Source organism: Antechinus flavipes, chromosome 1 (assembly GCF_016432865.1).
Source record: "Antechinus flavipes isolate AdamAnt ecotype Samford, QLD, Australia chromosome 1, AdamAnt_v2, whole genome shotgun sequence".
NCBI lineage: Eukaryota > Metazoa > Chordata > Mammalia > Dasyuromorphia > Dasyuridae > Antechinus > Antechinus flavipes.
Window position 1 is genome coordinate 79728513 of NC_067398.1, and position 25572 is coordinate 79754084.

Genomic DNA, 25572 nt, shown 5'->3' on the forward strand with positions numbered 1-25572 from the left:
TGGCTGCTGAGAACTTATTCCTAGCTTCTGGTTTTGCCCCACTACTGGATGATCAGGCAGGGCTTCTAGGTAACATCCGCCAGCATCTCTATCCTGACTCCTAATTCGTGATTTTATCACCATCTTTGTCATCATCATCAGCAATAATCTCTGATGAATTTTATAAAAGCTGTTCTCATTCATTACTTGCTTTGATTTTTACATCAGCCAAAGACCAGGCAAATGGTTTTTATTGTAATTTTACAGATGAGAAAGCCGAGGTTGTCACTTCAGAGAGATTATGGTGTTATTGATAGAGCCTGAACTTGAAGTGAGGAGGACTTGGTTCATGTTCTCTATTTTTGCTTCAGATCAAGTCGCAACCTCCCTGAGATTGCATTTCCTCATCAGCAAAATGATGATAGTGATAGATTGTACTTCCCTCACAGAGTTGTGGTAAATGTGAACTCTTGCAGCAAATAAGTATCATACCCAAGGCTTAAACTCAGGTCTTCTGACTCCCTGGCCTATAATACTCTTTGCACTGCTTTATGCCCTTTAGAATTTACTATCCCTAAACTGGAAAGAAGAAACCAGTTTTGTCTTATGAGTCTAAGATGGTCAAATGGAAATGGGCATTGCCTTCAAGTGTTATCTGAAGACAACAGGGAGTTCAGTTTTCTTTATCCCTAGATTACTTCAGTGGAATCAATCAGTGGAATCAAGTGTTCACTCTATCCCTCAGATTTACAGGTTTTGCCCCATTGTGAGAGATGTCCTTAAAGTGTCCTAAAAGACTGTGATTTGGCTTTCTTATGGGTATTTCTGTCAGGAGCTGGGGAAGTCATTTCTCTCATGGTCAATGGTAGAAATAGATAATGAAGAAAGAAAACTTTAAGCAAGTAGGATTTGTTTTTTTCTTTGGTAATGAAATAAATTTTTGTGCTTGGCTTTTGTTTGAGAACAGACCTGTCAAGATTCAGGAAATTTTCAGGAGTCTTATGCTGTGGTTTCATAGTTTTGTGAACTTTTTCTGAGATGGACCAAGGATTATGTAAATATTACAAAAGTTTGTTTTAAAAAGCACTTGTAGACATTATTCTTTTGTAATTGTTTTAGGCTAAAATGTCCATTGTCCTTTTTACAGAAAATTCAAGGATGGAAAATTACAGAATTTGAACATGTCAACCACAAATCTTTTAAGGCTTTCCAGAAAAGGGAATAGTCCTGATCTCTTAGCCATTACAGCTATATAAAGGCATTCACTTGGATTTCTGCTCTGTACCCTTGGCACGTTCTGTCTTGTCGGAATGGGGGCCTGTTACACAAATGCCCACAAAGAGATTGCTTTATGAATAGAGGAATCAAAGGATCAAACTGTCATTTTCTTGTTAATAGCCAAGTTTTCATTCTCAAAAGCTTGGTCCCCAGAGCAGTTTGTCTACTGCTGCTGTTGCTTAAGCTGAACCTTGCTTAGTCTTTCTGAATATCCTCTGAGGCTCCTGGCACTATATCTAAGCTGCCAGAGAATGTGGCTCAGGTATTGTCCACAAGGCCAGCTGTGCTAGGCATGGCAATCCCTGTGACAGCAGGGCAGGTGCCCATCACTTATTCTCCAGCGGATTCTGAGCTCTGCCAGGAGCCTATTTGCTGTGCTCTCTTTGTAACTTAGCATCTGGATTGATATTCCCTATAATTACTGGTCTTCTAGAATTCATCTTTTTAGGAGGCATTTATTCACTGAATAGGGCCTCAGTGCTCAGTCTAGTTCCTTTGAGAAAACATTGGTAAAACATTTAATTTAATGCCTGGTACAAAGTGGGCCCTTCATAAGTCCCTTCTTCCTTCCTTCTCTTCCTTTCTTCCCCAATTCCTTCCTTCTTCCCTCCCTCCTTGATTAAGTAGCAAGGCCTAGGGCCAGAATGGTATACTGTTCTTTCTTTCACCTTGTCTTGAGAGTTTTTCTCTTTTCTTTTTGATTTCTCCTTTCTGGTCACTACCTTTTACTTTAACCTCTGCTGAGAAGCCAAGAACACCTAGGAGGTAAGATGTTCTGATTTTTGCCCAGAGGGCTAGGCCATGGGACAGATTATTGCCCAGGATCTCTTAGTTTCTTTTAGGGCCCCAAAAAACAGTGAGTCAGTTACAGATGTTAGCACTGATAGTGGCTTGGAAAAGTCAGCAATGGGTGAAAATGATTATCTTATTTAATATGTTTCTGATTACAGGCTGTTCATTAATGTGCAGTCAAGCACAGCAAATCTGCTCTTCCAGAGTGCCAACCAGAGGCACCTTAGAAATCACTTTGAGAAAAACGCAAGAAGAAAATCAGCTTAGGCCCTCGATTAGGAAGTCTCTGGCCCTTCCTGTCTGAAGCATTAGAATCTGTTGGGTTAGTGACGGTCCCCAACAGACCTTACAATTTAATTAAAGCACATTCGAGTCTCTTACACGGGACTCTTGTGCTGTGTAGGATTTTAGTTAAGAGATGAGGTGCTGGAAGCAGAGAGCAAAGGAGGGAGAAGAGAGTGGGGGAAGGAAGATGAGGAGACAAACTGGGAGTTGGTTTTGCTGGATGCTTCTCTGTGTTCCTTAGTGCCTGCTGTTGTATTTGCAGGAGACCCACTGCAGTGTGGTGCCTGGGTTGGGCAATGTGCTCTGTACATCGTGATCATGATGTTTGAGAAAACCATCATCATCATCGTCCTCCTCATACCTCAGTGGAAAAAGGTTTGCATTTTTCTTCCTGCCTTCACTGGTTCTCTGAGAGCATCATTGGCCAGGGGAGCATGTTTATGCCCAAGTTCAGCTCTGGAGCTGCTGCAACTCAGCTCTGTCCCCTTGGGGGTTCAGACTTGTCTTGGTGTTTTCTTGGTGAGCTCCTTAGATGTGTACCCCAATTCAGGCAGACCCAGCAGTAGACTCGCCATCCCTGGGCTGCTCTCCTTCTCCTCTCCCTCTCTCCCCTCCTCCCCCCATCCCTCACCTCCCATGCCTGTAGCATCAGTAAAAGCAGCACTTTTCAGAAGGCTCGTGGCCTCGTGATGTGTGACTGGTTTGGCATTCATAGCCTGGCATTTAGTTGGATATTGAATGTCTGAACCTTTAGTATATTCACCCTGTCCTGTGGCCTGCAGTAGAAAGGAGCCTGGTTCTGCCTCACGGCAAGGTTGTCTTTGTTGGGATCTGTGCCCATACTCTACTCCAGGAGAGCTTCTTTCCCCATGGGCCAGTGGGAATGATGGCTTCATTCTTGGCCTTCATTGCAGCAATTCATTGGCATCATTGCAGCAGGTTCTAGACTTTCTGACATATACTTCAAACTAGCCTGAAAAGAGATTAGCTAAGCCTGTAAACAGGAGAATGAGAACTACCAACCTTACCATTCACCTAATTCTTAAATCTGTGAAATTGTTACCTCTGCTAACTAACCTCATGAAGACGATGGCCTCTGAGGAAGGGCCCATGGAACTCCCTCCTCTCAGCTCTGTCCGTGCCAGACAGGTCTGAGATAAGCTGTCAGAAAGTTGCTGGTATGTCATTTGTAGTGCTCTTGGTCTGATTTTCTTGGTCTGTCTTTTTGCAAAAATAACTAGAAAATGGACCCTGGCTTCAAAAGGCCGACTCTGCTGCTCACTGAGATACCGAGGGCAGGGTCTGGGGGAAAGCTGGCAGAGCCACAGGTGTGGTTAGCTGCCTTCTCCCTTTCACCCCTCACCTTAGGGGTCAGACTTTCTGCTGACTGAATTGGACTCTCTTCTTTTCACAGGTTGCCCTTTTGAATCCTATTGAGAACCCTCAACTGGAGCTGGCCATTGTCATGCTGATAGTCCCGTTCTTTGTCAATGTTAGTATGGATAGCATTTTTTCTTTATTTTTCTCCCCTCTAAAAAATCCAGGTTTGAAAATTTGTGTGGATAATATTCTCCTCATAACTCTCCAGTCCTTTTTTCTTGTGACTTGCTGTGTATTCATCGTATCACCCCCGCATGTCTAAATGGGCCTTTGGATACTGTCATGGGAGGACTGGAGTAGCCTTTTTATCACTACCACCCAACCCTCAACCCCCAAAGGGAAAACGTGGGCAGTGGAGCCATGTCGGTAGCCTTTCTTTGATTCTGTCCTGGCAGCCACAGGCAGTGTTGTGTGATATTTGTGCATTGTTCTCAGGCTCCTTCCTAGAAGAGTATTCTCAAGATTACTTCCTCCTCTGGGGTCTCTTTTTACTGGTGTATGTTTTTGAGATTTCACTTAAGTCATCACGGAATTCTTTATTTGAGAAAGAGATGAAAATATCAAATGTGGAATAGGAGTTAGAAGTCAGCAAAAGAAGTCCAGTAAGCCTCTAGTGGGAACAGAAGATTAAATTAGGACACAGGTGTCAGACATGGGGTGGAGAGGCCAAGGGTGTAGTATTGGACAGTGTGGCCCGGGAGTCAGAGGTCCCAAGTTCGTGGCTTTATCATTGAGCAAGTCACTTCAAAGAGTCCTGGGTTTGCAGCGAGACCCTGGAGTTCAAATCCTGCCTCTGCCACTTATTGGCAGGTCATCAGCCTCTCTGGACCTGGGTTTCCTCATCTGTAAAAGCAGGGGCGGGAGTAGGTGACCACTGGGTCACTTCCAGCTTCAGATCTCTGCTTTTGTCATTTCTATCCAAGCTTCTGTTTTCTCTTGTTTTTAAATGAAAAGGCCTGGACTCTGAGGGTCTCTTCCAGCATTTGATGTGTATTGCTCTAAATGGTCTCTAACAGAAACTTGACAGAGTGAAGAAGGGGGCTGGACATCGTTTGCCACTGACAATGATGACAATGTCATGTTTCTAAGTGGCCAACAGGTGCCGGCTCATAACTTGCTCCTCATCCTCCTGCAGGCGCTGATGTTTTGGGTTGTGGATAATTTTCTTATGAAAAAGGGAAAGACAAAAGCCAAGCTAGAAGAAAAAGAAGCCAGCTTGGACTCAAGAAATGGAAGTAAAGTCCGGTACAGGCGGGCCGCGTCCCACGAAGAGTCAGAGTCTGAAGTAAGGACTTTGGGGTGTTCATAAAACTAGTGTTGTGGCCCTAGGGCTTGCTGGGGCCGGGTGTGGCACATCCTCGCTTTTGTCCCCATACAGTCCCATTAAGCCTTAGACCAAGAGAACCACTTGCTGAAAAAGCAGCATTGTCTGAAACACGGGCCCTTCTCCAGCTTTTCAGCTACAGACTTGGCAACTTCCATAAGTGAGGTGGAAAGGAAAGGGACAGATCTCTTCTGAAGAACCAGCAAGAACTGGTCTTCCTTCCCTCTGCCCTTCTTCCCCCTCTCCCCCCCACCCCCCTACACACACAAACACTCCCCGCCAAGGTGCTTTAAAGAGAAAGTATGGCCGGGAATGATATAGAGATTCTCAGGGCCCCTCCTCACCCCAGCAGTGAATAGACTGTTAGGCTGGGGGAGCTGGGGTTTGGGTGTAGTCACATGACTCTGACCCAGGGCTTTTTTAGAGGCTCAGAGCCTTGTGGCTGACCACTGGCGAGTCATCCCTGGCATCCTCTTCCTACCTCCTTGGGCAGTCTAGGACGGGGAGTGGGGAGGGCCAGAGTGCTGCCCCGCAGGCTCGGTCCCATAACGCAGCCACCCTGCCTTTCTGTTCCAGATTCTGATGTCTGCGGATGATGAGATGGAAGAGTCAGATGCCGACGAGGACCTCCGAAGATTGACCACCTTGAAGCCTGTGAAAAAGAAGAAGCACCGATTTGGGCTGCCCGTATGACACGCTCCCTGGCCTGGGGCCTGCGGCCATGGTCACTCTGAACTGGCGGGCTTTCGTTCTGCAGTGTCACCTGACCTCTGCCCTTCCCGCTCCTCACCTCTCCCCTTCCTGCTCCCCTTTCCTCTTTTACTGCTGTCCTGCCTTCTCTGACACCCATGACGTGGACCAAGGGAGGGAGAACAAGTGCCCCGAGGAGGCCATGGCATTTGGAGACTACAATTCTGTTGCACTACAAACACTGACCTAATATGCAACCGAGGTTTGGTTTGGGTCTCCTCCATCCATCTGGTGTATCCAGTGTTGTCAGGGACCAAAATTACACCGGCCTTTGTCCGGCTCAACAGAGCTGCCGAAGAGGATGACGCGTGTGTGCTCGCACAGCTCATGTGCCCATGCTCTCTCTCTCACACACACACACACACACACACACACACACACACACTCTCAGACTGCAGCTGCCTCCTTTCAGTTCTGTGGGGAATGACGGGATGAGTCACATTGGGAGGAAAAAGTAATCCAGATTGATCACGTTGGAGCCAGTATGTTTTCTTACTATAAAGAAGTGGCTTTTGCAGAAATTAATTCCTAGAACCCAGGATAGTTTTATGGTTATAAGCCTTAACGATGTTGATGTTTTTAAGTCTCTGTGTTTGTTTTCCTACAAGGTACCTATGGAATCGATAGGAAGAACATAGATTTTTTTTTTTTAAGTCTTCTCTATCCTATTGGACTTTTATAATTTAAGTTATATTTTCATACTGTTCTATTTAAGGATTCTTTTTTTAACCACCACCAAAAAAGAAAAGAAAAGAGATGGTCTGTTTACCTTTCAAGTAATGTCTAGGTGGGGAAAAAGTCAGAAGGTTTGCTTCAGAATAATTTAATTGTTTCATGGCTTTGCAGTTAGGCAAAGGGCTCAGGAAAGAAGCCAGTTCTCAGCTGTAATCCCTAAACCATGTACCGCTTAATGTCATCCTCAAGCAATGGAGTCCCTATTCTATCTGGCCAGAATTCCCATGCTTTCTCTGCAGATTTAGGCCATCATAAGCACCTTGCAGTAAAATGGTCAGGTAAAAGGGGTTCATTCACCATAAAGGAAGATTTAAATCCTGATGAGCAACATTACAATCCATTTGGCTGAGCCCGTAGTATGTTCTCAAACTGCCTCTCTTTTAATTCCTTCTTCATTCTCCCCAAATACAACAGACTCAAGTATGAACCCAGATTTCTTCTCACGTGCAGAGATTCAGGCTGCAGAACCGGCCAAAAAATCCTTCCTTAATGCTTTTCTGAATCCCAAGATTGTCAGCCTATTTTGCACATTCTGATCATTCTCTTCCTAAGCTTCCCCATGTTTTCCAATTTTTTTTTTTTGATTGACAGAGGTGAGAGAGAGCCTCAGGGCTTCTTTGGATCTGCAGATAGGAGCTTCCAGGTTTGCATTTGCCATTTTCATAAGTCCAGCGCATGCCCTCAGATGGGCTTCAGGCACCTGGGACTCAGTGCATTTCTTAATAACAGACCAGTTTGCAAAAATGTTTTCTTCCTCATGTGGAGCCCCAGGCAGGGAGCAGCAGCAGAGGCATTTGTCACAGCTGAGACATCAGGGTGGCAATGTAGAAGGAAATAGTAGAATGACTTCTCTGCACTCTGAAGAGCAGCTGTTCCCAGGCTTAAGCCAGACAAATTCAGTGAATAACAACTCGCTTTTTAAAAGATATTTTTAAATGTTTTACATACACATATTAGGTCTGGATTGTGGTGTGTTAAATAGGCTGCTAAGCAGGCTCCCACAGGACCTCAGAGAATATTGAACTGTTACGCTCCCATGTTTTCTTGCTATTCTAACATTCCTATTTGTTGACCTATGGGCAGTGAGCAAGTCTTGATGGAGATTTCCCAGCTGTACTATGCCTTGTGCCAAGCACCCAGCAAGAGACTTGTTCCCCACCCTGACACAAAGAACTGAGGGGAGCCACTGACCTGTAACTGTGCTTTTACACATCCTCTTTGCAATAAGAAGTGATTTGTTGTTCTTGTGTAATCTGTTCCATCTGAGAACTTGGTTGCAGGGGCTGAGAGCGAAGGGGAATCCTGCCCCTGACTTTATTCCTTTCACCATCCCCTTATTCTGCTCTTACCCTCCCCCCATGGCTGTATAGTCAGCTTCTCCTAAGGCAGGAGAGAAAGCAGCATTTGGGGAAGCCAGTTCCAATCCCATTTCTGGGCAGTCATCTGTGAGATCCAGAAAAGAGACTCAGTGTGTTCAAAGGCATCAGGATTTAGGAAGACTGACACAGATTTTCCTACCTATAGGAAGTGACACATGGTCTTTCTAAATACCCTTTTCCCTGATGCTCTTCCCTGGCAGTTTGAACAGCATATATAGCTACTTTGTTCCCTCTATCCCTTTGGATTCAGAGCAATTTTCTGCCCAGGGTGTCTGATTTTGAGTTTTGTTTTAACCTTTAGCTAAGTCTATACAAACCATCTATTCCCTATTTTTAAAAAGCCTTAATCATGTAAAATGTGTTAAATTATGTGTTAACACAGACCTCAGATGATCCACAACATTGCAGCAATGGTATATGAGGGAAAGGAGCAGGGGCAAAGAGGAGAGAGATGGTGAGATTGTGGTATGTTTTTCTTTGAATTGTTTTTAATAAATGCTTTGAGATCTCTGGGTAGCTGACTAACAGGGTGATGTGGTCAGGCCTTGAAAGCCAAAGACCATTGGGAATGCGGGTTCCCTGCTCTCTGAAGATAGGATATAGGGTTTTCTTAAAAGGTCTCTTGGTGATTAGTTTATCCAGCATGACTCCACCAATTTTTGGCCATACTCTAAACAGGTAGTCCCCAGCCTTTGGTTCAGTATCCCAGGAAGACATTGGAGAGCAGTGACAGGGCTTCCTTCCATCAGGGTGTGAAGTATCCTATACAAAACATCACTTGGGGTACAGCTAATAGCTACAGGGTGCTCATCCCCATTGTCATAGATATCCCGGAGGAAGCATTATTTAACAACTTGGGCTTTTTTTGAGGAGCAAAGTAAAGCAGACTTAAGTCTTATTAATATTAATCTGATCCAGTGTCCAAAAGTGACTGGTGATCAGTCCTTTACATAGAGATTGGATTCAAGAGCATAGGGTAATACGTGTCATGTTGGTATATTTGTCAGAAATGAGGGGACTAGACTGCAGTTTTCATATGATGAGATATGAAAGTAGCTTAGATCTGTCTATAATAGCTTTGTGTACAGAGGGCTATCTGTGGCTGAGCTGCATTGAGGAAACTTCAAAGCTCAACTGAACCACATTCCCCATTCTCCTCTTTTCCCGCTGGACTGTCATGTGTTAATGTCTACTTATCTTGCCTTTTTCTTCAGGGAAAAAAAAAAAAACTTAGAATCAAGACTTCTCCCAGACAGTGCAAATTGGTGCCTTTTGCTGGCACTAGCCCCAGGCACGGCTTGCAGTCAGGTCTCAGAAGACTCCGTTGGGAGCCTTCGGAGAATGTGGCCACCAATGATACCCACCACTGTGCTTCACTAACCTGCCATCCATGGGGCTTTTTTTTTTTTTTTTTTGGCAGCAGAATAAACTGAAGGGTGAAGCAACCCAACTGTGCTACAGAGTAGGGGAAATTTCTATAAGAAAGTTTTCAGATGTTCCTAACAAAAATGGAAAACTGATTTTACAGTGTCACTTTTCCAAAGGGATTGTTTTCCTTTGATGTGGGACCTAATTCTTATTGGGAATAGGTTGGGTTTTGTCTCATTTGGTTTGGGGTTATTGGTATCTGAATGTTGAGCTCTCAAGAGGTTTCATTTGAACTTTCTTTTGATGAATAAATTAGGAGTTGGATCTTTGTGAGCAAAAAAACCTTGATAGGATACTGCTGCATTTGATGGTATTGTCCAATCAGTGGTGTTACATTTAAAAAAAGAAAAAAGAAAAAAAATTTTAAGTGTAAGGGAAGATAATGTACTTACATTGTATAATGGTTTACAATAAAGTTTGACACCTTATTACCAATTTTTTAAAAACAAATTTTGATTGTACATTCTTGTTAGTGTTAAACCGCAGTTATAGCTAAATGTGTAGGGAATATAACAGCCAGAAAGAGATCTCAGAAAATGTCTAGTCCAATCCCTTCTACAGAGAGGAGAAATAGACCCAAAGAGGCACTCACAGCTGTCTTTCTGGCCGAGTGCTGGACCAACTGTAGACTCAGCAAGGGAGCCTAAGGGGTGAGGGGAGATTCCTAGAAAACTCATGGTACAAGAGAGAAGAAAAAAGATGGCAGTTTCTCCTATGTTGCCTTCTCTTTTATGGAACTGAAAGACTGGCTCTTCCAAGGAATGGAGCCTGGAAACAAAGGACTGCTGAGAGAAGCTTCTCTCAAATTCCTTGGAAATGTTTCTATGTGGGTGGAAAAGGCAAGAGCCACCTTTTGCCTAGGGGAGGACAGTGCCAGCTTCTTGTTTCAGTCCATAATTAATCCCCTGCCCAAATGGTTTCCCCACAAGCCCCTACCTTTGGGGTAGAGCCTGAGGGGTGAGGATGGGGAGAGCAATGGCCTAGGGGCTTTCTCCAAGCCACAGTGGAATGTCTTCTTCTGGAGAAAACCCAAGTGAGCCAGGGTCCCAGCTCCACCCAACTATGTAAAGTGGTCAGCCTGGATCCTTACTTGGGTCCAGGTCGACTTAGGTAAGGAGTTGGATGAAAAGAAGCTAGGTTGGTGGTGTGCTGGATAAAGTTACATCTAAGAGAACTGTCTCCTGAATTTAATGGCATCTTTCTAGATTCCTCATGGGTACATTTCAAAGTCTCTCCAGTCTCTTCCAGACCTCACTCTGAATTCCCTGACTGGTGATCATGAACTCTGAAGATTTATACAGGCAGGGAGTTCATCACTAATTTCATCATAAATTAAGGAAGTTTGTGAGCAATCCCAATGATGAGTTGGCTTTCCAGTCAAGCACTCTGAATGATGGGTACAAAGGCAGGAGGGGAAGAGCTTAATTCAGTCTGGAATATTTAAAGATGTTCCTGGAAACACAAATAGGGTTTAATATGGACTCTGAAGGGCAGGTAGGTTGTGGATTATAGCGGCTGAGACAGTCCATACACTTTCAGAGTCACTGCCAAGCCTGAAGGCTCCTGGGTTGTGGCAAAGCCAGAACCAGAACCCAAGGTGATGCTTGGTCAGTATTTTTGCATGAGGATGATTGATCATTGAGACCTAAATTGAAAAGCCTTTCTCCTACTGAGTATCTTGCCTTCAACAGGTGGCTGGAAAGGGAAAGAATACAGGATCCCCTGTAGGACCCCAGATAGAGGACCCATCCATTTCCCTCCTCACCCCAGATTCAATACAGTAAGCTTGTGGAGAAAGTCCTTTGAAAATTATTTCCTTCTCCCCGCCCCCCCTCCCTCCCAGAGGAAAGCTGGGTGACAATGGGTGTGGGGAGGGGGAAACAAGCCACAATATTCAGCTCTTCATTCAGGGTTTCTTCCCTTTCCTACACACCCACTACAAACACAAAAACTTTCATATAAACAGACACACAGTCTTCAGGAGCCTGACTAAGCCTCAGCTATAAATAGAATATCTTGCTCCCCATGGACTGGGGTCCCCCCAGCTGTTGCTTCTCATCAAGGCGTTGGGGTCCTAGCTGGCCAGACCCCAAGTCATCTCTAAGAATAAACTTAGGACCCAAGCAGCTTGTGTGGACTTGACTCATGGGGGGAGCCAGGCCAGGGGAGTGACTTCATAGGGATGGGCTGGCTATATAAGTTCCGCTGAGCCCAGGTCCTGCTTAGAGCACTGTAAACAAGAACACTTCCACAGCTCAGTCGGAGAGAAGAGAGCCAGACTGCCTGCCGCCGGTGTCCCCAGGTACCCCACTTACAGCAATGTCCCAGGTAGGCAAATAGCCCAGAACGGCCACAGCCATCAACTGTCTCCAAGCAGGAAACATTTACTGGGGGGGGAGGAAATAGGTGGTAAAAATGGGAGGGCTGTAGGAGGGGAGATGTGAACAGCTGGCTAAGAAGGGAGAGAGTCCAGGGCCCTGGGAAGATTTGGTTGCTTTTGTTTAATTACGGGTAGCCGTACCAGTGTATCTGGATGTGTTCATGTATGTGAATATGAGGAGAGATTTGGTTCTTTCTCCCAGCCTTACCTGAATTCCCCTCTCCCTTTATGTCTTGTACTTACATAATGGAGATTTGCAGCTGGTAGATTAAGATTGTGGGGAATGGATGGTGAATAGTTGTGGACATTCTCTTTCCTCTCTCTGTGGCTGTGTCTGTCTGTCTGTCTTCCTCCTGTGGCTGGGAGATGACACGTGAGCAAACGGTGGGAATCCTGATAGCACAGAGCTGGATCCATTCCGCTTCTGTAGGAAGAAATGACTCCTCTAGCCTTCCCTAGTCCCAGATATCTATCAGTCCCTCAATCTCCAGCTTAGCCCAGCACACAGATTCCAAGCACCTAAGGGGGGACACTTGGCCAGATACTGTGCTAAGCTCTGGGGGATACAAATAAGAGAAAGACGGCCCCCGCTCAAACCAGCCACAAAGAAGGGAAGGAGCTCAGCCAGATCCTGTCGTAGAAAAAGCATCGGTGCTCAGAAGGATTGTAGAGACCATAGAGACTAATCTCATCGTATAAATCAAAAAACCGGCTCAGGGAGAAGGATCAGCAGATTGAGAGCTGAAGGGACCTTGGAATCCATCTAATCCACAGCTATTAAGATTAAGACATGGCTAGGTTACTGTCAATACTGGGCCTGGAACCTAGATTCCAATGTCCTCACCTTAATTAGGAAACTTACCCACTTCTGCCCATCCCCAGTCTTGGCTGAAGCCCTCTGAACTTGAATAGGATTTTCGAAAACTCTTCATTCAGTGAGTTTAGAAGTCCTGATCACCACTCTCCCTATCCAGACCCTTCTCATCTATAAATTAGGAGGAGTTCAACCATTTTAGTCATGTCCCACCCTTCTGTGATCTCATTGGCAGAAATGCTGCAGGGTTTTGCCATTTCTTTCTCCATTTTACAGTTGAAGAAACTGAGGCAAACAGGGTCAAATAACTTGCCCAGGAACACACAACTAATAAGGGTCTAAGGCTGTCTCCAGGGCCAGTATCCCATCTACTGCAAAGCCTCACAGCCCCCAGGATTCACTAGATGACCTTAAAAGTCCTTTCCAAACACAAATCTATTTTCCAGTGATTACCTCTTCCATGAACTATTGTTATGTCCTCCTTCCCCGTCTTACCTGCACTCTAATCCATCTTTCACACAGATGTCAAAACAATCTTAATGCAACTGTTCCTCTGTTCAAAGAGCTTCAGAGGCTCCTGTCAACCATCTCCAGGACAAAACGCAAATCCTTTGGCTCAGCACCTGAGCCCTTCCAGAGCCTGGCTCCAAACTATCTCTTCAGTTTTATTGCTTCACATGCACCAGATTTTAGCAAAACTGGATGCCTGACTCCTGACAATCTCCAGCCCCAACCTACCTCGCCCCTTTGTGAGATATTTAAGTCATTGTGACTTTCTCATCACCATCTGCTAAAATCCTTTTCTTTTTTCAAGACCTGAGATGCAGCCTCCTCCAAGAAGCATTCCCTAAATTCTCTCCCCTGTGCCGATGATCTGTCCCCCTTTGTATTTTGCTAGTTCTTTGAATGGATCTCTCCTCTACCCCCATTTCACTCTCAGCTTGTCTTTTGGTCATGTATGAATCATTCTCCATTGTAAAGAGCTCTACAATGGAAATTACCTGATAATCAGTGTTAGGTAATCAGTTAATAATCAGTGCTGAATTAGGAAGCCACCTATGGCTCAGGTGCCAGGGTAAGTTGACCCATACGTACCAGCTGTCTCTGAGGAGCAGGGGAGAAAAGAAAAGAGGGGAAGGGCGTGGGGTGGGGACCATCCTGTAGAGAGAGCCTGCACTCATCAGGAGGTTTACCTTTGTCCCTTTCCCAACACCTAGCACCAGAGTCCTTGATCACTTAGTCCTAGAACCTGGCCACTGGGCATCCAAAGCTGTCCTTGACCACCTACATAACCTGTCCCTTCTAAGGGTTGATGCTGCTGAGGAGACAACTCCTGAGCACAGAAAAGGTGGTTTTTATCTTTTTATTAACATCATTTTTTATAATAATAAAACAAGGTTTTAATAACATCATTGAGACTCTCAAAGAAGTCACGCGTAAAATGTCCCCAGGTTTTTGTGACAAATCAGGCAGACAGAAGGGTCTCAGGAACTCTCTATCAGCCCCTCTGGACTAGTTAATGTACACCATCTAGCTGGCTCTGAATGAGAGTCAGCCTTGGATCCCCGTCCAGCCCAAGCAGAGCTGGCTAGGAATGAATTCTTGGTCTCTCAGAATAGGAAGATTCTTGGCGTCCTTTCATCTATCAGTCAGCAGGTCTCTCTGTGCCTAAATTTTTACTCAATCAACAAGCATTTATCAGAAGCATCATTGCCCAATTAGTAAATGGCCAAATGATATAAATAGGAAGTTTTCAGAGGAAGAAAGCCACATTAAAAAAAAATCCTAAACACTAATTATTATTTTTTTATTTTTTTATTATAGCTTTTTATTTATAAATTATATGCATGGATAATTTTACAGCATTGACAATTGTCAAACCTTTTGTTCCACCTTTTCCCCTCCTTCCCCCCCCCAGATGGCAACTAGACTAATACATGTTAAATATATTAAAGTAAACGCTAATAATTAAAGAAACCTAGTTATTATTAAATAAAGTCAAAGTATTAAACTAAAACAACTCTGAAGTTCCAACTCACACCCATTAGATTGGCAAAAAGGAAAAGGACAAATGCAGGAGGGGCTATGAGAAAACAAGCATTAATGCACCATTGGTAGAAAACTGCGAACTATTCCAACCATTCTGGAAAACAGTTTTGTAACTGTCTCCGAGGCTATCAAACTGTACATAGTCTTTCACCACAACACCACTACTACGTCTAAGGAGATCAAAGAAAGAGGGAAAAGATCTCTTTTCAAAATTACAAAATTATAGCAGCTTTTGGGAACCACTTAACAAGGCAAAAACTCCCCCCTAAAGGAGGGCACATTTTAATGAGGAAGACAGCTTGTAAATACCTGGAGGATTGTTAAGTTGTGTCTGACTCTTTGTGACACCATTGGGGTTTTCTTAGCCAAGATACTGTGGGTTGCCATTTCCTTCTCCAGATCATTTTTTTTAAAACGGTTGAGTGACTTGCTGTGGTCAAATTTGAACTCAGATCTTGACTCCAGATCTGGCATATATAAGAATAGGGAACCTGCCCTCAAAGAGCTACTAGACCTTGGAGGATAAAGAGGGGAAACAGCCTTTTCCTGTGAGCTAGGGAGCTATGAGTGGGGGGGAACTTCCTAACCTCTGAGCTTAGAGCTCACTGTGGCCAAGGGCTGACACGAATCCTAACTGAACCTCTGCATCCAAAGCAGTGGTTTCAGTCTTGTAGACTTCTTAATCCTAGCACTCCCTATAGGTTATTTAGTTCTCATCTTTGATTTCCTTAGGTACATTAGAAAGTGGCTTATTTTGCCTAGAGATATTAAGGTAGAGAGTATTGGGCCTAGGATGGGGCAGAGAAGAGAGACAGAGACAGAGACAGAGACAAAGAGATAGAGACAGAGACAAAAAGAGAGAGAGAATAAGAAAGAGAGATGAGTTCAAATTTAATCTCAAGCATTTATTAGTTATGTAACTGGGAAAGTCACATAGTTTCTGTTTGCCTTAATTTCTTCAGCTGCAAAATGAGGATAATAATAGCACCTATCTCCCAGAGTTATTGTAAGGATCAAATGAAATCATCTTTATAAAATACTTAGCATGGTGTCAGGTACACAGTAGGTGATTAATAGATGCTTGCTTTTTAAATTTTTATTTTGCCCAGATTCAGGGATTTTTTCTCAGATGCAAGTATTTTTTTTATTTTTTTTTTATTTTTTTTAATTTAATAATAACTTTGTATTGACAGAATCCATGCCAGGATAATTTTTACACAGCATTATCCCTTGCAATCACTTATGTTTTGTTTTTTCCCCTCCCTCCCTCCTACCCCCCCCCAAGATGGCAAGCAGTCCTATATATGTTAAATATGTTGCAGTATATCCTAGATACAATACATATTTGCAGAACCGAACAGTTCTCCCACTGCACAGGGAGAGTTGAATTCAGAAGGTAAAAATAACTCAGGAAGAAAATCAAAAATCAAATAGTTCACATTCATTTCCCAGTATTCCTTCTTTGGATGTAGCTGTTTCTGTCCATCATTTATCCAATGAAACTCAGTTAGGTCTCTTTGTCAGAGAAATCCACTTCCATCAGAATACATCCTCATACAATATCGTTGTCGAAGTGTATAATGATCTCCTGGTTCTGCTCATCTCACTTAGCATCAGTCCATGTAGGTCTCTCCAAGCCTCTCTGTATTTATCCTGCTGGTCATTCCTTACAGAGCAATAATATTCCATAACATTCATATACCACAATTTACCCAGCCATTCTCCAGTTGATGGGCATCCACTCAGTTTCCAGTTTCTAGCCACTACAAACAGGGCTGCTACAAACATTTTGGCACATACCGGTCCCTTTCCCTTTTTTAGTATCTCTTTGGGATATAAGCCCAATAGAAACACTGCTGGATCAAAGGGTATGCACAGTTTGATAACTTTTTGGGCATAATTCCAGATTGCTCTCCAGAATGGCTGGATTCGTTCACAATTCCACCAACAATGCATCAGATGCAAGTATTTAGGCTAATAAAAAACAAATATAAGACAGGTTTTATTAATCCAAGAATCTGTGTGTAGCCTCTTGCTTTTTAAAAATGAATGTTGAAATACTATATGATGATCAGTTCTGATGGACATGGCCATTTTCAGCAAGGAGATGAACCAAATCAGTTCCAATGGAGCAGTAATGAACTGAACCGGCTACACCCAGCGAAACAACTCTGGGAGATGACTAAGAACCATTACATTGAATTCCCAATCCCTCTATTTTTGCCTGCCTGCATTTTGGATTTCCTTCACAGGCTAATTATACAATATTTCAGAGTCCAATTCTTTTTATGCAGCAAAATAACTGTTTGATCATGTATACTTATTTTGTATTTAATTTATACTTTAATATATTTAACATGTATTGATCAACTTGCCATCTAGGGGAGAGGGTGGGGGGAAGGAGGGGAAGAATTGGAACGAAAGGTTTGGCAATTGTCAATGCTGTAAAATTACCCATGCATATATCTTATAAATTAAAAGCTATTAAAAAATTTTTTTAAATGAATGTTGAAGGGAGTAACCCTGATTGTGAAGAGGCCGCCATGTCTGATAGAATGTAAGATTTCCATTTTCTTTCCTCTGGCATCCTCAGGAAGCTCCCATCAAGAAGAAACGGCCCCCCATGAAGGAAGAGGACCTGAAGGGAGCCCGATCCACTCTCTCTAAAAATCAAGAAATCAAATCCAAGACCTACCAAGTCATGCGAGAATGTGGTAGGTTTCCATGGGGAAACACGGGTCCAAGGAAGGGCTGGAAGGGAAGGAGTGCCGGGAGGCGCCAGGGAGGAGCCGATCAGTAGGAAGGGTGTCCAAGGATGGACTGGGGGGAAGAGCATTCCCTGTCTTTGGAATGGTTTTCTGGGCTGGAACGACCGAAGGTTTGGGAATCCTTTAGGGAGGGACTCCCTTACTAACGTCTTTCCCCCTGTCTTCTTCCTAAAGAGGAAGCTGGCTCAACTGCCCCATCTGTGTTCAGCCGCAGTCGGACAGGAGGAGAGACTGTCTTCGAGAAGCCCAAGTCTGGTCCCCCCAAGAGTGTGTTTGGCTAAGGAACTCTGCTGCTTCTGGCCCTGCTCATCTTCACCCCACTTCCCATATGAACCCCAGCACCTGTCCTGACATAGACAGCAAAGCAGACACCTTTTTTTTTTAATTTTCTTTTTAAAAAATACACAAAATGCCCACTATTTTTTTCCTTGAAGGACAAGGTCCAGGATCCAGGGTCTTAGTCTCCTTCTACTTCCCTTGATTCCCCAGAGTGGATCCCACAGACATAAGAATGTGTGAAAACCTTTGAATCATCAATAAATCAAAGAAACCAGAGGTGTTTGAGACACTGTTCTCTCCTGGGTCTCCAAGACCCAGATTGTGGTCCAAGGACCAGGATAGGAGGGGAGGACGCTTCAAACACGGCTAGGCCTTTCTGCAGGGAAATCTGGCTGCTGTTTGACCCCAGCCCAGCCCCTTTCTCCTTTCCTCCCCCCAAACCATCACCCTTCTCCTCCAGAAGGTATTACCAAATACCCTCCCCTACACAGGGCTCAGGTCACACTGAGGAAGGTCGCACAGAGAAAAGGACACAAGCCCTTCCAGCAGCTCCAGTCTGGCTACAAAGAGTAGACCCACATCTGACAGCAAAATAAAGGATCACTTGGTGTGTGAGATTCTTGGTATAGAGAGGGAGAGCATTTGGATCTTAAAAGAGGGAGGGATCCCAGGGTTGAGAGATTAAAGAAGTCTCGTGGGCAAATTTGATGAGTCTAGGGGTAGCAAAAGTTAGGGTTGGGGGGGGACGAGGAACAGAGTAAGGAAAAGTGTGTGAGTCTGAATAAGCCTGCAATGTGTAGGGAACAATGAGGACACTGGACTGGCTCGAGTGAAGCTTTTGTGTAGGGGAATCATAAGGATTGTCCACCAATTACCGGGATCAGATGAGATCATATTTGTAAAGCATTTTGTGAACCTTAAAATACGAAGTTCTAATTACTGTTGATTACTATCTGACGCTGAATTAGATTCTTTATCTCTTTCTCTCCCTAGACCTCATTTTTCTTATCTATAAAATGAGGAGATTGGACCAGAGCAGAGGTTCTTTTTGGAGGGGAGAGGGAGGTAATTGGGGTTAAGTTTCTTGTCAGAGTCATTTAACTAGAACTGAAGTAAGATTTGAATTCAGGTCCTCCTGGTTCCATGGCCGCTGATCTATCCATTGTACCCCTACATCTACATTAGAAAAGACATTCTTAATTGTTTTGTTAGCTTGTGGATCCCTTTGGCACTCTGGTGAAATCTACCAACCCCTTCTCCGAATAATGTCTAGAAATAATTGAAGGAAATCCAAAGTTTCAGTAAATGGTTGATGAAAATAAAGATCTAATTTTTCTCCAGCCAAGTTCACAGGCCCCATGAAAAATAACCACTGATCCCTGGGCAGAGAGAGAGAGAGAGAGAGAGAGAGAGAGAGAGAGAGAGAGAGAGAGACAGAGAAAAAGAGAGAGACAGAGACAGAGACAGAGACAGAGAGACCAGCTCTCATTATCGTCTCTGAGATACAGGGCTAGCCACGCTCTTGAGGTTCAGTCCTTTCCGCATTATTCTTTTATCAGGAAACTTTCTTGCCAGGCCTGTTTTGGCCTTCCTTCCCTTTAGCTGCCCTGAAAAAAGGACACTTTATTTTTCCCTGAAAAGGACTTTGAAATATATTAAATACCATTTAAGTTAAAGAAAATAAACTACTGAGATTATTAATGCAGAAATGCCAAGTCATCAATCTCAGGATTTTATAAAGCTACACAAATTCACTTGTGGCCTTAGGCTCGATCATAAGATCTGAAATGTAAGAACTAGAAGGGGAATAGGAGACACACACTGATACAGCAACTATGTACCAGGTACTATGCAAATGCTTTTCACAAAGGTTATTGTGGCCTTATGTGGGAGGCGCTATTATTACTTCCATTTTACAGTTGAGAAAAACTAAAGCAAATATTTTGGCCAGGGTCTCTCCTGAACTCGGGTCTTCTTGACTCCAGATCCAGAGTCCCATCCACTGTACCACCAGCTGTCTCTGATGCTTCTAAGAAACCTTGGAGAGCATCTAGTTGAACACTCATTTTATAAATGAAACCGAAGTCCTAAAAGTGGAAAGTAAGTAGGGGAAGTGCTTGAATTCATAAACCCAGGAGCCTTGACCCTGCTCTTCCCAGTTCCTCCCACCTGAGAAGACCAATCTGGGAGTGAGAGGGAAGGGGGTATTAGGGTTAATTCCTTCCATGTGCATCTTTTCTGGCCCTGGTCCCTATGGTTCTGGACCTATCTCTTGGCTGAAGTTCTTGTTCCCTGTCTATGGGGGAGGCTCTTTCATCACAGTTCTTTAAGCAAGTCTCACAGTGTGATACCAAAAAAAGAGAGGGAGGGGCTGGAAATTAGAAGACCAGGGTTGAGTCCTTGACTAGATATGTAACTCTAGAAAAACTCTTTGCTTTTCCTGGGCCACACTCTCTTGATCCCTAGAGTTGGCGGTTATTTGTGTGTGTGTGTGTGTGTGTGTGTGTGTGTGTGTTAGATTAGGTCCTTTTCATCTCAGATATCTCCTGGGATATCACCTTATTCCACTCTACCCTTTATACATACCTGTGCTGGTGCTCCCTCACAATCCCTCACTGGGGAGATTCCCCTAGGTTTTATACTCCTCTCTCCTCTCAATTTCCCTCTCTTTGTCACTTTCTCTGTATCTTTCTCCTCATCAGCTCTCATGGATTTGAAGATCTCCATTCAGATGACTCAAAGATCAATATGTGTAATTCTATTCCATGGTTCCAATCATGGAACCACCTGCCTATTAAACATTTCAAAATGGATGTCACAGAGACATCTCCACCTCCATATGTTCAAAATGTAGCTCATTGTTTCCCTCCCCCAACCACCCTCTCTTCCAAACTTCCCTAACCTGACCACCATCTTCCCATCCTCTCATGTTCATAAACTCTTCTTGGCTCCAGTTTTCCTCACCCTTTCTCCATCCAATCCACTGCCAGTTTTTGTAGTTTCTACCTCATCAAGATCTCTCACATCCATCTCCTTTTTTTCACTCCCCCATTTATTATCACCTCATACAAGCGCGTTATTAATGTGGATGCTGTTAAATTATGAATTAAGCTATTAAATTAATATGATAAAAATAGATATTTGAAAACATTTTATGTTCAGTATCTGATGAGGTACATTTTGTTTTAAAATAGATAATAGTAATGATGATGATGATGATGAATTTACTGTTTAGGGTAAATAGTTGCACAGACCCTTTAGTATATCTTTATCTGTAAGGTTCTTTGAGACTTTATATTCAGGCTGGATTTCAAGGTCTTTTTGTCCCACTGACTACAAGTTGGAAAATTCTAAAATTTTTAAGTTTGAGAACCTGGAACAAAGAAAATGAGATCTCCTCTCACAACTTGTCAACTTGTCAATGGGAGAAGAATTTATAATTTGCTATAATGAAGAATGAAGTTTCTTTTGACAGTGCTTGACTATCACTTATGAAAATTATGAAAACATACATGCTGGCTTAAAGATGTAACTTTAGTATATTAATATGAGTCAACTATCAGGACTGTATGTCCAAAACTCCAGAATGTGGTTAGCTTTAATTTATAAGTAAATAATAAATAAAATATAACTGTTAGGGAAACATGAGAAAATTAATAATATTTAAGCCCTAAGCTGTGGTGAGTGAGATTTTGCTTTTTGAGGTAAAAACTTTTGAGAATATAATTTAATATTGTTTCGAATTTCAATTGCAGAGTTGGTTGTCTGAATTGACATGAAGTCAGTAGTAAAAAATGGCATGTATTAGAGTCTGAGAACTTCTACAGGTGGATTCTGTTATTGTAAAAAGTTGAGAGGATAACTTGGCATTGTCTAATGGAGAAGCCTCTTGACTCAGTTTCCCTAATGTGCTATTTCCTTTCTGAGCAGGAAATTTTTCTACATAGTTTATCCTGAGCCTGGCTTTTGAAACATTGTGAATAATGTGGAGCTTTATTATGTAACTGGTTATCAGATATGATTCTTGCTTGGAATCAAACAAAGTTAAGGGAATTCCGTCCCATTTATAACACATGTCAGATCTATCTGTGCCCCTTGTGGGGATAAGTCTTGACATTGTTATAACTATATTCCTCATTTTTCTTTTAGATCAAATTTCTATAATTAGGGCAGGTAAAGTATATGAATACAATACTAATAGATTGATATTGGAACAGCTCTTAGTTATTATAAGATGCAAGTATGAAAAAATCTTATAATTTTAGCCTATAATTGTGATTAAATTATAATATAAGGATGATATCCTCTTAGGGAGGGAATTAAACAAAATAATAAGACAAAAATTTAATGTAAGTTTTCTAATTAAGTGGAATAGTAAATTTTGAAGAAGCAACCATCTTGTGACTCAGTTTCAGATCTAGCTCAATTCCCTTTTTATTTAACATCTAATTCTGTCTTCTGAGAAAATTTTTTTCAATTATAGGAAATGTGATGAAACTTTGGCCTATTATTTGAAACTATTCCTATGTGGCTGGAAAATTAGAGACATTTAATTAAGGACTTAGGTTATATTGACCAGAAATACAATCAGATCTGAAAACTAATGCAAAGAGTTTTCTCACAATTATACATCTCAAGCACTCCAAACCAACACGACACAGTGATCAGTCACTATTTCCTTGTTCCTTTTATTGAATACTTTGGGGGGTAGGAGGATATCTCTTTTTTATTTTGGGGAATTGCACCTGTTCACTCTTCCCCTCCCAATTCAGAAAATCCCTAATCTTTCCTCCAATAGAAATCAGATTACTTAATATTGTATCCTGATTTATATCTTATTAATTGTTTTCTTTTAAAGCAGGAAAATATGTTTCCCTTTGTATTCAGGATCCAGCTGAGGAGACCTGGTCTTGATTTGTTATACAATTGGTATGCATTGCTTGATTTTGATTATTTAATTTTTTGATATTGATGCCCTCAGACTTTGTTTCCTCAGTTTTTTTTCATATTCCATCTGTCACATAGTAAGAGATAGAGGTGCCCATAGGCAATAATAGAGCTGAATCTAGAAAAAGAGTCTAGAGATTTATTCCAACACCCTTATTTCCTAGATGGGGAAACCAAGAACTATCTAGGGAAAAGAACTATTCCTTTATCTCATAGGTACTAAATTGCAGAGAAGATATTTGAACCTGGAGTCCTCTGAATCCAAATATAGTGTTTTTAAAATCTCACTGTAATCTCGAGATTAAAGCCAATTCATGACATCATAATTCATGAAATGAGTTACAAATTACATATATATGCTAGGTCTCCCCCAAAGCAAGCTTGTGCCTGTGGAAATATAGGGTTTATAATGGCTCTAGAGGGCTGAAGGCTACCTTGATTACATTGCAGAGCTAAGCTTGCTCAGATGCAGATTATTTTAATTTTTCTCTGAAAAAAAGAGCACAGGGTAGGATGTTTAATCTAGCCTCTCTCCTCTTGGATGGTAGATAAGGAGCCAAATATCCATGTCCATAGAAAGGACCTGGCATGATGTTCAAACATTGTTTCTCTAAAGCTTCAGATGCTATGAACCCTCAGAAAGCTTGGATAAATTGCATATGAACAGGACAAAGGTGTAGAGCCTGGGCCAGGTTGTTGAGTTGCCCGTACCACTATTAGAACAGAAAGCATTGAGTTAACATATAGTATTTAGAAAGGGGGGAAGTGGAGAGATGAACTAAGGAATGAGAATGATCTGAATCTGGTTCCTTTTTCCTGATTACCAGGACCAAGGTATATTATATATTTTCAGACCTAAGTGGGGGTGAAGGAGTGGACAAGTAAGTCTCTGGTGCCATAAAAAAATATATTCCACTGTTCTTCCTCCGCCCTATATCATAATAACCAGTGTTGGGACTAGGGCAGGACTTGGAGAATGGGGAAAAGCAGTCATCTTGGAATAAGTAGAGGATTTGCTTTGAATCCTGGCTCTCATATTTACCATGTAGCCTTGAAAAAGTCAATTAACATCAGATTCCTTATTGTTAAAATGATAACAATATTGGTTACTTTAATTTTTTGGAGGTAGAGGAGTTCCAAGATTTGCAAATGTGTAATATTGTCAGGAGAATGATTGTATTTTTAATGGGTCCTTGAGCCAGTCAGCTTGGGATCATCAAAGGCCCTGCAAAACTGCTTACTTGCCATTTCTAGTTCTGGGCCCAACTCCTTGCCCTAAATATATATACCAATGGACTAATCACTCAAATGAATGTCAAAGACCAGGGAATAGACTTCCTTCAGTTATTTAATGTTTTCTGTATGGATTGTTAAACTGATTTTTTTGTGTCAGTGGCTGGAAATGTCATTCATGACCAGGATCTCACTGAGGAGATCTTTTGGTAATCTGGAACTTTATGCAATGATCACACTATTGAATTTATAGCAGTGTCCAAAAACTGTATCACTTATAGGAGAAACATTCTTTATTTTGGACTTTACACAAGACACTTTCTAAGACAGAGATGAATGTTATCTTAAGGAACACAATTACAAATGTCTATTAAATCAGTGGAGGAACTCCATGGTGTCAAGAGACTGTAACATATTTCCAGTGATCTCCAGTGTGCAAGGACATCCTTGAGAGAAAATATATGGTTAGAAAGGGAGATGGGCCAGATAAGAAATGACAGGGAAATGAGGGAATAACAGATGAGTTGTCCAAGTTCTGAAACAATGTCCATGAAATGTAAAAGGAACCAAAGGAAAATTTTTTGCATGTTGGATGAATCTTCTGTGGAACAGCTGAGGAAATGCATGGACAAGAATTGCAAAGGCTGAGAAAATATGGAATGGTTGTGATCTGTACTAGTGGATCCATTAAAATATTAAGTAATGATTCTAATGTAGGTATAAAAATAATTTTGTTGCTGGCAGAAATAAAAGACAACAAAATTGCAAGCTCTTCCTTGCCCCTCCAGCCTTGTCAATTAAATCCTTTTTAATAAAGGTTTTTTTTTTTTTTAAATGATTTGCATAGGACACAATGAGTATCCCAGGAAAGAAAAGAAATTTTCTCACAGTCAAATAAGAGACTAAGCTCACAGAGTGGATACTGAAATGAAATTAAAAAAAAATTTAAATACAGACTTAAAATGTCTGAAATGCTTTTCTAGCTAGCTAGGTATACCTGTCTGGGGCCTGCACTACAAAATAACTAAAGATAACCCTTGAGCTATAATTTAAAGAATCAGCCAACATCTATTTCCCACTCCAGCAGATGGCAGTAAAGGCAGGAATAGTTTAGTAGAGATGCTCAAAGCCATGAGTAGCTCTGTAGCATGAGAAATATGATATGTTTAAAGCACACGTGTTCTCTGGATATATGTTCCCTACATATCTCCGAGACCTTTGATAGCTAAAGGTAATAGCTAATATTTATGTGGTGCTTATAGTTTGCAAAATCCTATACAAATATCATCTCATTTTGTCTCATAGCAACCCTGTGAGACAATTGCTGTTCAGCATCAGTTTGTGAAAATCATCTTTCCAGGTTTTTCTGAAATAATCTTGCTGGTCATTTCTTACAGAACAACAATATCCCATCACATTCATATACCATAACTTATTCAGTCATTCCCCAGTTGATAGGCATCTGCTCAATTTCCAGTTTCTTGCCACCATAAAAAGGGCTGCTTCAGACATTTTTGCACATGTGGATCCTTTTCCCTCTTTTATGATGTCTTTGGGATACAGACTCAGTAGAAACACAGCCAGATCAAAGGATGTGCACAATTTTATAGCCCTTTGGGCATAGTTCCAAATTACTCTATACAATGGTTGGATCATTTCACAACTCCACCAACAATGCATCAGTGTTCCAGTTTTCCCATGTCTCCCCAACATATATCATGCAATCTTGTTCTTGTTCCCTATATATGCTTCTGTCTTCCCTGAACCAAACT

General features: G+C 42.1%; 2 protein-coding genes across 2 annotated transcripts in view; both read left to right on the forward strand.

Annotated features, from left to right (window-relative positions):
• Positions 1 to 9780, forward strand: part of STIMATE (STIM activating enhancer) — a 56371-nt gene extending 46591 nt beyond the window's left edge. The window contains exons 5-8 of the mRNA XM_051984825.1: positions 2597 to 2709; positions 3749 to 3826; positions 4850 to 4999; positions 5615 to 9780. Of these exons, the coding sequence (XP_051840785.1) occupies positions 2597 to 2709; positions 3749 to 3826; positions 4850 to 4999; positions 5615 to 5731 (458 nt within the window). The 3' untranslated portion in view covers positions 5732 to 9780. The remainder of the gene's footprint in view (positions 1 to 2596; positions 2710 to 3748; positions 3827 to 4849; positions 5000 to 5614) is intronic.
• Positions 9781 to 11540: 1760 nt separating this feature from the next.
• MUSTN1 (musculoskeletal, embryonic nuclear protein 1) lies at positions 11541 to 17896 on the forward strand. The gene is made up of 3 exons (XM_051984836.1): positions 11541 to 11658; positions 17167 to 17287; positions 17516 to 17896. The coding sequence occupies exons 1-3, from the start codon at positions 11650 to 11652 to the stop codon at positions 17620 to 17622; spliced, it is 237 nt and encodes a 78-aa protein (XP_051840796.1). The 5' UTR covers positions 11541 to 11649; the 3' UTR covers positions 17623 to 17896.
• The last annotated feature ends 7676 nt before the right edge of the window (positions 17897 to 25572 follow it).